This window comes from Lathyrus oleraceus, chromosome 6, assembly GCF_024323335.1.
Source record: "Lathyrus oleraceus cultivar Zhongwan6 chromosome 6, CAAS_Psat_ZW6_1.0, whole genome shotgun sequence".
NCBI classification, from domain to species: domain Eukaryota; kingdom Viridiplantae; phylum Streptophyta; class Magnoliopsida; order Fabales; family Fabaceae; genus Lathyrus; species Lathyrus oleraceus.
This window is the reverse complement of record NC_066584.1, coordinates 190,204,130-190,218,528: the sequence shown is the minus strand read 5'-3', so window position 1 is coordinate 190,218,528 and position 14,399 is coordinate 190,204,130. Positions and strand designations below refer to the sequence as shown.

Below are 14,399 nucleotides of genomic sequence, written 5' to 3'. Positions count from 1 at the left end.
TGCTAAATGTAAAGTTTTTTAAACAACGCTTAGCTAAGTAGATTATCTACTAAAATTAATCCAAATTTACCTAAAGCATGTAACTGTAATATGCTCGACATGACACTCTTCGTCCATTGCAGTTTGTTGTGTTGATGTCCTAACCATGCGTCCCAAATAGAAACAATACAGAGTATTGCAAAGGATCATAATATCCCTTTGTCTCTTGAACTTTCTTGAGATTTCCATCACAACGAATGACATTAATATCCCTTCCATAATCCATAGAATCTGCATCACATCCAACAATAATTGCCGCAACTTGTTCAGCAGTTGGAAGATTGTATTGATGGTGATTACTTGGACGCTCCTTAAGTATGAGGCTACATTCACTGATATTTGGAAGTATTGAAAGTTTCTTGAACCTAATTACAAAAGGATTAAACTGATGGAGCATTTTCTGTAATTTGTGAACTACATTTTGATGCAGTTGTGGATTTTCCTGCATTCTATTATGTAGCTCATTATTGGTGTCGTAGATGTATAGTTGTAAGAAATACGACCTGCCACCCTCATTTGGATAGAAACCTCCTATGTTATGGTAAAAAGCACCTTGAGCATGAAATGTGTATATACCATGACTAGATGCAAGAATGTTCTCATCAACGTGAACACCAGTTGAAGTGAATGAAAGGACATGGTTATAACTTCGAATATGTTGCCTAACATGTTTTCCTTCAGCTGAACCATCCAAAAATAATTGTTGCAATTCTATAGGAGCATCAACTCGTGAGAATGATACCTTTCCACCATTACAACACGTGTCACGTGATTCATGATGAAACAGTCTTGCATTGCAGTGTCTACAGGTAATTGGATGAGGCAACCGGGATTTTGCCATCATCATATTATTTTTGAAATTTCGAGCAATATTGTGCTTTGCTCGAAAAGCATGTCCTGATTCTACAAGAAGGAGTTTGATATTGATTACTAAATATTATCTAAAATCTAAAATACAAATAAAAAATCTATGCAAGATGCCTCAATTATTATATTTTAATATTGCATGATTTTAAATGTTATGTCACATGAGCAAAGGCTACATTTATTTGAAGCAAATGTTTTATGAACATACCTTGAGGACGACGTGATAATGCACCATTTTCTCTGCCGTCCATGTTAACATATGATATTACTCCAACCTCCAAAGCTTCATCAACATCCATATCATCTGATACAAAAATAATAATTAATATATATACATTTGTAAAAATTAATACTCGCATACTTAGAACTATATCACTTATACCTGTATTGGATTGACTCGTGTTGTTTCATTGATTAGGTGATGTGCAATTATGATCTGCGGGTTTAAATACATAAAATGAGATATGACGAAAGCGAACAAAATTATGAAATGTAATATATATATATATATATATATATATATATATATATATATATATATATATATATATATATATATATATATATATATATATATATATATATATATATATATATATATATATATATATATATATATATATATATATATATATTGATCATCACCAACCAAGTGCAACATCATTAACATGTGTAATTCTACTTGGGTCAGCTTCACTGTCATGAGTTCCTTGAAAGTGTGATCATGGGAAAGTCATATTTGTAAAATTTTAAAATGGAACTCTCGACTGACTGTTTATAGAGCGAGATGTTTGAGCTTGTTTCTCTTGCTTTTTTTGCCGCCTATAATTTTCACGTCGTCTCAACAAATTGTTTTCTCTCTGCTCGTTGCTCATATTTTGTCTCCTCTTCCTTTCATTTTCGGTCCTTCTTGACCTCTGTTGTTGACTTTATATTTGATGGGTATTATTTTCCATTTTATTAATGTAATTGTCAACTGAAAACTATACTGAATCCTCTGCAAAAGCAATTGATCGAAAACTGATATATCATCAGAAGATGATTTGATATAAATTTTCTTCTTCAATCACTACATATTATAGACTAAATAAAATTAATTACCTTTTTATATTTTTAAATTTACAATTTATATTTCATGCATATCTTTTACTATAATTTGTTTTCAAAATAAAGATTATACCAAATTATGAAAATATATTAAAATAAGTGTTGCAGTGAAATAATAATTGTTTTAATATAAGTTTCAAATTATGAAAATAATTATTAAATTATTATCGCATATTTTATTACTCACAATTATTAATAAGTATAGTATTAAATTACCCATTTATTAATAATTATAGTATTAAATTACCCATTTAATTAGTAGAGTGTCATATTTTAATAATTATTTTCATAATTTGAAGCTTAGATTAATTTAAATTATTTTAATAATTGTATTTTAATAATGCATAATAAACTTTGTATTGCAATAATTAAATTATTAGTGAAATAATGGTTGAAGAGCAAAAATTCTAAAATTTGTTTTTTTATTGTATTTTAAAATAAAGATCATAGTTGAAGAGCAAACATTCTAAACATTAAATTTACACACTCATTGTATGATAGTCAAAACTCTAAAATTTTCAAACAACAAATTCAAGAACACAAATATAAAGGTAAATACAAATTGATAAGGTGGTTGGATTTACCTTCTATGAATAAGCGTAAGTATTAAAATCCAAGAACACAAATTCACTTGTAATCTAATTTTACTCCTGATGTCTCTCAAGACTTGCAAATTGATAAGGTGGTGGTTGTCATTAATCATGCGGTATTTCTTGATATAAGATCTCTGAAAACAAATATAAAGGTAAATACAAATCGAAAGTGAGTTATTTTGATATAATCATACAATAACTTTTGTTCTTCTAAACATTTCCCATGACCTATTCTTACTGCAAGTTTTTTGAAAGCAATTAAGATAATAAAAAAAAAAAATAAAGATGTGAGATGACAACAGTTTTTTAAATGTCTATGCAGTTGATAAGAAATAAAAGTCTTATTTTATGGAAATATCATTTATATAAAAAAACTAACTTATTGATATATTATAAGGAGAAAAAAAACAGATTTTGAACAATAAAAAATATAAATATATTAACTACAAAGGCTGAAAAGAGTGAAAAAATAAAACTTAAAAAATTATAATGTAAAATAAATGAAAGGAAACTGGAAGTGAAGTTATCATAAAAGTGGTTAAACATTTACAAATGGTAAATTTAGAAATGTTTGATTTGTAAAAATCTATCATCAAGTATCTCATCCAAAATAGTATTAAAACTCTTGTCATAAAACAAAACAAAAATGATGGAATGATCACAAATTTCAATTTGCTTTGTTTCATGTAGTTCAATTGACATTATCCGTAAAAAAAACTTTTTATGTAAAATATCATTATTGGATAGTAATTTGTAGTGGACTTACGATATAGTTATTTTTTATGTTTATACTTTTAAAATTACAAAGGCAATTAGACGCTAAATTTATTATAGATTTTACTCAAAAGAAGCACTCAAATTCATTATATGATAGTAGCCATCTTGAATATTAAAATTAAAACTCCACAATATTATCGAAGCTGAGTTCTTCAAAAACAATGAAAATATATGTGGTTTTGTGAAATATTTTGAGAATGAAAAAAGATTGAATAAAAAAAATTAAACAACACGGAAAAGAGAAAAAATGAGAATAATATGATATTTGATTTGGAATAAAGGAGAAGTGTGTATTCACTCTCGATTTAAGACATTAATGGAAGGTTACTTAACTATGACACAGAAGAAAAGAAATGAAGAAAAGATGAATTTGGAAAAATGATTTGGTTATGGAAGAGAGATATATAGTAAAAGAGGAAGGAGACAAAGGTGGGGTTGGTATGGATAGGAATTTCTCTCCTAACTTTCGTGAGGAGAGAGAGAAAAAAAAGAGAGAAAGAAAGAAATGTTTTTATTTTTGAAATATATAGTTTCCTTCTATTTATATAAATATATATTTCCTTTATGCATTGATGTTTTGAAATCATTATTCTCTCTCTTTGATCCATTCTAAACATGTATCATCTTATCTTCTTATTACATATGCAGTTATCATATATAGTGGTGTTGGAGAAAGTTATTTAGTATATTTGATGTGTTGGAGGAAGTTAGTTGATGTGTTCATGGAGGTTACATATTTAATAAATGATTTTCTTTTTATTTATTTTTTTAAAGTTAATAATTAATAGTAATTATAACAATTGATAAAGGATAAAATTGGAAGAAAAAAATGTCATACCATTTTCATCTATCCTCTTTATCTATAGGTATAGATATTAATTGTTCCCTTAAATAGTCAAATTATATAAAGAAGAAAAATATATGAAAAAGAAGGGATAAGAATGAAGTATAAGAAAACAACTATAAAAAGTGGGAGAAAAGAAAAAGAGCGTAAAATATATATATATATATATATATATATATATATATATATATATATATATATATATATATATATATATATATATATATATATATATATATATATATATATATATATATATATATATATATATATATATATATATATAAAGAAGAAAAACATATGAAAAAAAAAAGGATAAGAATGAAGTCTAAAAAAACAACTATAAAAAGTGGGGTAAAAGAGAAAGAGCGTAAAATTTTATAACCATGAGAAATAACTAAGCCAAACTAATTACTTCATATTATCCTAAATGGTGCAACAACACAACAAGCTACTTCCTTGCAAATCTGATAGCATTTGTATGATCTGCAACCATTAGTCTCTAGAAAGTGAAATTGTTAGTTGCAGAACTTATGCAACACCATGGCATGTTCCATGTTTACCTCTCCGTCCCTTGAAAATCTTTGATTGGAACTGGACTGATTACTCTCAACCTGTGGATGTCAACCACGTCGCCGATGCATCTGCTCCTCCTATCACTTGTAGTCTTGTTTCCACCATCTACGCCAACGAGAATGATACTTCACTCACTAGTGAAGAAAGGGCCAAGAAAAGTCATGAAGTCTATGATGGACCTTCTAAACCATCTTTTGAAAACAACAACAAATATAATGACTTGTATGGCATTTTCTATAGTAAGCTTAACTGCACTTTCTGCTTGCACTTGCCTGAGATACCACTGTTAGTTTCTTTCATTTCCCCTATTTATATTTTCTCTTTACCATTAAAGAAATATTTTTATTTTATTTTAATTATTTGACAATTTCCGTGACACTATATTTAAATCTTGAAATCGAATCTTCAGACAACCAAATTAAATTTGTTTTTGTTAGGTTCTCTAAACAATTTGATCTTAACTGAAATATATTAAACATTTGGTCTTATTAGAATTAATATTTAAAATTGAAATTTATTATTTGTCGTTATTGGGGTTTCAGACACTATGTGGGCACAATTTTTGCATGAAGTGTTTTGAGAAATGGATTAAGCAAGGAAAAAACAATTACCCAAATTGTAATGCTAAAATTCCAGCAATATGGCGAGTGATCCACAAATCAATGCACAATTGGAGACCACCATTCAAATGGCTATATCAGAGAGTGTTGCTCATGGAAAGATATTTGTGACGGTTTCAAAAGATCATTTTGGACCCATTGTTGTTGAGAATGATCCAATAAGAAAACGGGGGGTTCTTGTTGGTGATACATGGGAGGGTTTGATGGAATGTATCCAATGGGGTGCTCATTTTCCCCATGATTCCAGGATTGCTAGTCAGAGTGTTTATGGTGCTCAGTTTGTTGCTCTATCTGGTGGTTACATTGATGAGATAGATCATGGTAATTGGTTTCTTTATAGTGGAAGTTGTGGAAATGACCTTAGTGGTAACAAACGTACCAACAAAAATCAGTCCTTTGATAAAAAATCTGAGAGAAAGAATGAAGCTTTAAGACTCGGTTGCGAAAAAGGTTATCTTGTTCGTGTTGTAAGGTTTGTCTTATTATAAATCAATTGTTTTGTTCTTTAATAGTTTAGTTTTAAATTTCAATGTTATAATATGTGATGAATTTTTACACAGATTTGTGTAAACTTATATGGTATTTAGATTGTAAATCCATTAATTTAGTTTAGGTCCCACACGAAGAAACGCTTCTGTTATGCATCCAACGCAGGAGTGCGATACGATGGTGTTTATAGAACTGAAAAATGGTGGCGCAAAATTGGAAAGCAAGTACGGTTCTTGTTTGTAATATTTATCCATTTCATTTATGCATGTAAGTACATTGATTGATATCTAACAAATTATCAATTGATCACACTTTATTATTGATTGGAAGTATATTTTTCATAGGGTCACAAGGTTTGTAGATATTTGTTTGTGAGGTGTGACAATGAGCCTGCTCCATGGACAAGGTTGGTTATTTGCAAATTTTATTCCTGGTGTCTTGTGTATTTTTACAAATAATCCAAGTAGAGGTATAAAACATGATCCTTAAATTCATTTTGTTGATCTGAAGTGAATTATCCGAAGATCGTCCCTATCCACTACCTATAGTTGAGGAGTTGAACAATGCAATTGATATTACTGAAAGGAATGGTGATCCATCATGGGGCTTTGATGTAAGTGGTGTTTTCTACTGATATGTTTTCCTTAGATTTCTTGATGCCATAAAGGATTTATTTTAGTTCTTTTTATTACATTTATTTATTTTCTTAAATATTACTTTTATACTTTATAAGAAATGATAATCACAATCATTAAGCTTATGTTTTTGTAAAAAAATTCCTTTACATCTGAAATACTCAAAGTTGCATGCCAAACATAGTCGAAAGTCGAATAAAGGGTGAGTTGATGCTCATACAGTCAAATTATAGTCAAATGTCATAGTTCTTATAAGATCTATAACTATGTGCATTTGTCTAAATTTTAGGACGAAAAAGATTGTTGGCTATGGAAGAAGCCTCCACCGTTAAGTAAGAAACTAGTGAATGTGAATCCTATCGATGAAACAAAAATAAAAGTTGATGTGGCAAAAGCAAGAAGAGTGTCCTCAAAAATCAAGGATAAGCTTTTGAAAGGTATAAGATCCTTGGTGATAACTATTCACCTTGTTTCTTTTTAATTAGATGTTGTTATTGTTGTAAGAATAATATTGTAGTGAATTTGTTAAGTTAATGTTTTTGTAGAGTTTGGTTGCAATCTCGGCCACAAGGTGTTGGCTTTCCCTCTTACTACACCATATGCTCACAACTTTTGCAAAGTCTTCTTGGAAGGTGTGTTTTCAAGCCAAAGTTATATAAGGGAGAGGGTCTCTCAAAGTGGATTTTCTTTGTGGCCAAAGAAAAACATCATGAAATATCCTACATGTTCGACTGACATCGTGGATTACCTTAAGATTTTAAAGGTAATGTTGAACTTCCTTTAAAATAAATGGTTTACCTTGATATTTCACTTTGAAGTTGGCGTTATTAGTTTTAGCGTTATCTTTAGCCATTGGATTGCATTGAATATTTGTAATGTGATTTATGAGTTTCAGTATTAGGACTTATATTTGCAACAACCAAATAAAAAATGGATTGGTGTTATCCTTATTGAAGTTCCTTTTAAATCTATCTAAAAATATGAAATTCTGTGTGGAATTTAGTGTTTATTATAAAGTCTTTAGGTATTCAATTTTGACAATTTATTTACATTTATTAATGTTTCAAGTTTTGTTGGAAATTATTTCATACTTAATATTGGTCACATATGCATTTGATAATGTTTGATCCTTTTGTTGCATATCTCTTGATATTTAGTATTATTAACAGTGTATGTGTTTTCTTTCAATTATTTAGTGAGATAAAAAAAAGTCTTATTTTTCTTATTATTTGTGGTTTTTAATAGGTTAACACAGACATGATGAACATCATAAAATCCCTCCATAGAGATTTTTGATGCCAAGACTGTATAGATGGTGGAGAAACATATTAATGATGTTGAACTGGAAAGGAAACGAATGTCTTGCAATTATGGTTTTTTTTTTTGGATTTGCATTATACTTGTTGAGGTTTAAGAAGATATTTACTATATTTGGGAATTGGTATTCTTTTACACAAGAAAACTTGAGTCATTTCATTAATCAAGTGTTCTTCAGTAAAAAAAAAAAGGAATCAAATCAAAAACACAACGTCTAGTCTAAGAATTGATCGCTTTTGCTAATACATGCGCAATCGAATTTACTTGACGCTTAACAAATTTCATGTCGAAGTTGGAGTTACAAAGTAATAAATTCTTAATGCAAAAAATAATCAAACTAAACTCGAAAATACCAACTTTATTTGATATTGCCTAACTAAAGTGTCATTTTTAACATGAGAAGGAGTTGAAGCATTTTATATTTTAATATCTACCTATCAAGTTATATTTTCATATGCAAGTGATACATACGTTTCTTTTATATTACCGTCAGTTTTTTATATAATTTTTAAGATATTCTTTTAAGGTTTACTTAAGATTTTAAAACTGAATCCAAACCACAAGGCACCTTTTTTGAGATTGAACTTCGTGAAAGCATAAAACTAGAATTTCAATTTGATCTATTAATCTATTTTTTCATTAATCTAATGGAAAAAATTGTTTTCCAATCCATCCGTATATAATTATCGATGAATTCAATCTTGTAATATTATAGATGAATTCAATCTAGCCAATGTATTTTAAAAAATTCAATGTATTACTTTTAAAGTTTATTTTAATTCTAATAAATTACTTTAATATTAAAATAATTAAAAATTATTTATAAAATTATAAAAGTGAAACATTTAATATATAGATGACATTTTTATATTAAAAAATTAATTATAAAAAACAAACAAATAAAAAACACTTTTCAATAATATAATTAATATTATAATTTTAAAATTCTTTTTTATTTTATTATATCTTTCCAATGCATGAATATACAATTTATATATGAAATGAATTGAAATTATTTTTTAAATTTAATCTATTAATCAATCCTCCAATCCATCTAAGAAATCACATGTTTTGCAGATTACTAATTAAGAAAATTCCATTATAGACAAACATTATTTTTATGATGATAATTATTCTTTAATAACAACAACTAAAGTAAAGTATAAAGGGGTTAAAGATGCAACCAAAATAATTAATCTTGATAAATTGGTTTCTCTGATGATGGCAATTAGAGAAATTAAACTCATGTCTCAAATAAATTAAAATCCAAGCAAGTGTTTACAAGATAGAAGTATCTCACAAGACTTGATGTGAAAATCCACCCAAATGCATCTGAGTGAGTATTAAGATTTTAAAAAAATCACTTAAAGTTATTTTGAATAACTTTAAAAAAATTAAGATATAACTTTTTTTAAAATTATACAATTTTGACTATATTTTAATCTTCAATAGTGTGTATTTATTTTACTTGTTCCGTTATGGAATCACAGTTGATCAGAGACTGGAGGTTGTGAGGTGCAACGGTAGACTTGAGCTTCTGATGCGTTGAGGGAGAAGAGTTGATATGTGAGGTTATTACTCCAATGCTTATGATCTATTTAGTTCAAATGAGAGGGATGAGAGGGGGAGATTTTAATGGAGGGAAGGGAAGGGGAGGAGAGATGAAGGATATTTTTTAATCATGTGAGATGTTGGATCTAACTCTAGTATGGTCGAATAGTAGCTTCTTGGTTCGCCAATTCGATATGACCTTAGCATGTTGTCGAAGTCTGTTCATATGCTATAGTTGAAGTATGCTAGCATTGTAAGCATGTCGAATTGGGCCTGCTTATTATGCTTAGTTGTTTAAGTTAGATTGTTATCTAAGTTAGCTTGTGTAATGTGCATGTGTGTAAAAGCCCATTAGTTTAGATGTTAGTTTTCTTATAAATAGCATACTAGTCTCTCATCATTGTATAAGGCAAATGTCAATTAGGATGAGAAATGTTAGTTGCTATTCTGTAACATTTGTAATCTTGTTTCAAAGAGAAAGTAAAGAATAACAGTTTATGACTAATTTCATTGTGTTTGTATTGTTTTCTTCTTTTCTACACTTGTAAATTTTTTACTGATCAAAGAAACCAATTATACTTTTTAATTCCGACATCATTTTCACAACAAATCAGATAAGCATTTGGTTCAAAAGAGGCAAGGGGAGAGGAAGAGAGATATTTTCATTAAAAATATGTTTAGTTCAGGAAGAAAGGAAAGAAGTTTTATTAATAATTTATACTTTTATCTTTATGATCTTATATAAATGATATGATATTCAAATGTAAAATATGCATACATATTTTTTTGGTAGTAAATTCTTTAATATTGAGTGACTAAAAAAATTATAATTTATCACATAACGTTAAAAAATAGAGTACGCTTGATTTGGATTATAAGTCTCCGACAAAAATTAAACTATAGACTGATAACAACTTTTAAATTATAATGAATCATCTAACAAAACTTTCTTCTCCCTTCACCTCCTAAAATTTGAACCAAACATATTTGGATAGAAATTTCTCCTCCCTTCCCCTCCCCTCTCCTCCATCTATACCGAACCAAACACACCCTTAAGTTAATATCTGAATAAGTTTAGTGACTAAAATTTGAATTTGATTTTGTGTACCTAGAGAATGACACACTTTCTTTTTATTTAGTGTAGCGATTGTAATAAACCACTATTTTTTCAACGTAGGATGTGGGTAGCTGTTAGATGAATCTTGGACCTATACCTCACATGCTCTTTCCCAACTCTTGAGTTGCGAGCAAATTGGAGCATTATTACCTTATCTGGGCCGTGGTCGTTGGCCTTTGTGACCGTCCCAAAACAAGTGTCCCCCAAGCCATTGTCTCTGTTTGGTAGTGTGAGGGATTTTGTGATATTCGGCCATTTTTGTTGACCATATCCCATCTTGAATGGAAAGCCAAAATGTGACATTGATCTCCTTGAAATCCGCACCCTAAGTGACCCTGTGCTATATAGTGTATGCATTTTTGTAGGTTCTATCGTAATAATCTTTGTGAACTGAAAATACTCAAGTGTCTTCCTGAAACAATATATAGTGTTGATAATGCTTATTACTTTTTGGGAAGTCACCACACAATCTATGAGAGCCAGTTTTACATGAAGTAGTGCCTATTATATGAGTCAAAAATCAAAAAAAGATTAACAACAAGACCTTTCTCTGTAGACCTCGCACGGGCTTCTTTAGACCTCGCACGAGCTTCTGAATCACCTCCGTGTTGGACCTCACTTCCCTTCTTTTCCCCTTTTCTCACGGATTTGAAGCAATGGAGTCTGTCAATAATCTCAAGAAATGCTTGAAGATAGTAAGTTCACTTCTCTTCTCTTATTCTTCTTCAAATATTTTATTTATTTTCATCCCTAATTAATCAATTCCTCTCTTAACTAACTGAACCAATCCAGTTATAAACACATTTCGTAAGCCCCAAACCAGAAACCCTAACGCATCAAAGTCTTCTCAAACCGCCACATACAAAACTATCACCATCCTTAGTGCATGCATGAACACTGTCTCAAGTTCAACATGAGTATGTTTTCTTCTCATTGTCATTTATAATTATTCATTCAAATTTGATTTTATTGTTTTTTTTCTTGGATGCATATCTATTTGTGATGGTTATTAATGTTGTTTAGGTTTTTGTAAAAGAATATATTATCACATTATTCCATTTCTTCCATCTCTTTGACATACCAACTAACTCTATTGAAATTATTGGGCCAGTGGTGCAGGCTACTGAATAATCATGCAGGAAGGGGAAATGATTTGAGGCATTGAGGTAGAAAAAATGCTAACCTTGTTTTTAGGCTTCAATTATTGTCTTTTCACTGCTAGTTTGGCAATTGTTCCATATATATTTGAAGGTTTCTTACTATATAAGGAAGTGTGCTAGTTTGGTTCATGTTCCATGAATTATGCTACAAAGACATTTTATTTTTCTTGTTAGATCACCTGGTTTTAGATCGCCTATTACACTGCTTTCAAATGATTCTTTGGCATTGTTTGACTGCACCGTGTACCACAATAGAATAAAAAACAATCTAATCTTAATGCCATAGAATCTTATATTGGCTAAAATTATAATTATAGTCATTACATGTTCTTGTTGAGTGTTTAATCCAACTTATTTTATGTACCTTTTAAATTTAAATGTTAGATTCTACGCCTGCCCTAATTTCTTTTTTTTATCTTCAATTATTGTCTTTCCATTGTTTATATACTTTTGTCCTTGTAAGTTTCAACTATAGTTCAATATGTTTGGTTTTTTTTAGTATAGAGACAAGTGTACTAGTTTGGTTCATGTTCGATATATTATGCACCAAATAAATATTGTGCTTTCAAGTTTGTCTTTAGTGCTATTTGACAATGTCTCGTACTACAATAAAATCAAATAGAATATAATCTTAAATCCGTAGGATCAAATATAATCTAAGACAAAAATTATAGTCATTAATATGTTCTTGTTGAGGGTTTAGTCCATGTTTATTTTTTGTATTTTAAAATTTTCAATGTTAGATTCTATGCTTTTCCTAATTTCTTTATTTTATGTATCTTCATTTATTATCTTTTCATTGTCATGTTTATATACTTATTGGCCTTGCAAATTTCAACTATAGCTCAATATGCATACTTATTGGCCTTGCAAATTTCAACTATAGCTCAATATGCATAGGTTTTTTTTAGTATAGAGGCAAGTGTGCTAGTTTGGTTCAGGAATGGTTTTAAATTGCGGTCTGCAACCGCAATTGCACCCGCAATATTGTGGATGCGGTTGCCTCCGCAACCGCATCAAACCGCAATTGCGGTGTGATTTTAAAATTACACCTTCAGCTATATTATAAACCATATCAAATCGCTTCAAACATGATTCTTCAAGTATTTTAGTCAAAAAAACAAAATATTAGAATCCTAAAACTCAGTTTACTTCATATGTAATTAAAAAACTTAACATTAAATTGTTTTTCAAAATTATATTTCAAATATCTACCTAAAAATATTCACACCGCAACGGCCGCAATGCGCATCGCAACAAGTGCAATGACCGCAATCACAACACCCACAACCGCAATTTAAAACCAGGTTCGTGTTTGATAGATTGTGCTCCATTTAGATTCTATTTTTCTGGTTTAATCTTTCAAGTGATTCTTTGGCGCTATTTGACACAATAAAATCAAATATAATCTAAAACGCCATAGAGTGAAATGCAGGATAAAACTATAACTATAGATAATTGTTCTTGTTGAGTGTTTAATCCAACTTTATTTTCAATATCTTTTAAATTTATATGTTAGATATACGCCCTTTATATAACGAACAGACACCACATTAAGAACATACCTTCAGTCTCCCAAGTTCTCTTATCTATTGCCGAACTTGATCCCTTTAAAGAATTTGGTATTGTTCATATAAGTTGTGCAGATACAAAAGAAATTTGTTATCCTGGTGGTTCTAATTTTTATGCTAATCTAGAGACAATCATGCCTATAATGTGTATAGGACACCACTTGCATGTGCCTTTAAGTGCGTTTTAGGATATATTTTATTATGCATAATACAGACGTACCACTCGTTAAGTTCTTTCAAGTTTTGCAATGTTTTCCTTGTTAAGAGTTCCATAACGAACAATATATGGCATGGAACCAATAATATTTTACTTTTTAAGACATGCCACTCTCTTTCTACATTGTATACTTGTCTATCAATCTTGCACCTTAATGTCACTAATACTGCTGAATTTGTCCTATATTTTTGTTGGAAAATATATTATTTTCGGTTTTATTATTGTCTTTAATACTACCTTTATTTTTCATTATTCTCCATTAAGGAGAAAATCAATTGTGATAATTTTATTCTCACTATATAAACCAGTCTAAGGTTGACGAATAAAATAGAACAACTTTTACCTACATTTTCCAATATGGTATCAAGAGCACTGGGTTTGGGGTTACCGTAAAGCTTTCCTCAACCTATTGTTATTGAGTTAACAGCACTGGGTTAGGGGTTACCGTAAAACTTTCTTCAACCTATTTTTGTTGGGTTAGGGATTACCATAAAGCTTTGCTCAACATATTTTTGTTCGACCCACTTTCTTACCCGATCCGATTCACATACCCGCTTAGCCTTCTATGGCGAATAAAAACAACAGGCGGCCTCCACCATCACAGGCCTACACTGGATCCAACCATGGTGAACAACCGCAACCTGAGTCAAGCATTAGCCACAGAAACGGCAGTGGTTGCGGAAACAGCGTACGAACTAGGAAACTTGGCGAGGGAAGAAGATCAAACAAAGTTCTTTGGTGTGATCACTGCAAACGTGAATGGCATACACGTGAAACTTGTTGGAATCTTAAAGGCAAACCTCCTAACTTGAAGAAGAAAAGTGGTCGTTCATTTTAGGCTAGTAATTCTGATCAAGGGTAGCAACCTTCTCCGTCTCAGATTCCACTCATTACGGAGCAACTAGACAAACTGTACAAA

The 14,399-nt window shown here is 29.9% G+C and overlaps 1 protein-coding gene and 1 pseudogene across 1 annotated transcript in view; one reads left to right on the top strand and one right to left on the bottom strand.

Moving 5' to 3' along the window:
- The window catches only part of LOC127094702 (uncharacterized), a 53,888-nt gene extending 52,683 nt beyond the window's left edge, over positions 1-1,205 (bottom strand). The window contains exons 1-2 of the mRNA XM_051033497.1: positions 1,115-1,205; positions 170-942 (exon numbers count right to left, since the gene is read on the bottom strand). Coding sequence (XP_050889454.1) covers positions 170-942; positions 1,115-1,205 — 864 coding nt within the window. The remainder of the gene's footprint in view (positions 1-169; positions 943-1,114) is intronic.
- A 3,452-nt stretch (positions 1,206-4,657) lies between these two features.
- On the top strand, positions 4,658-7,843 carry LOC127094701 (E3 ubiquitin-protein ligase ORTHRUS 2-like; annotated as a pseudogene).
- Positions 7,844-14,399: the final 6,556 nt, after the last annotated feature.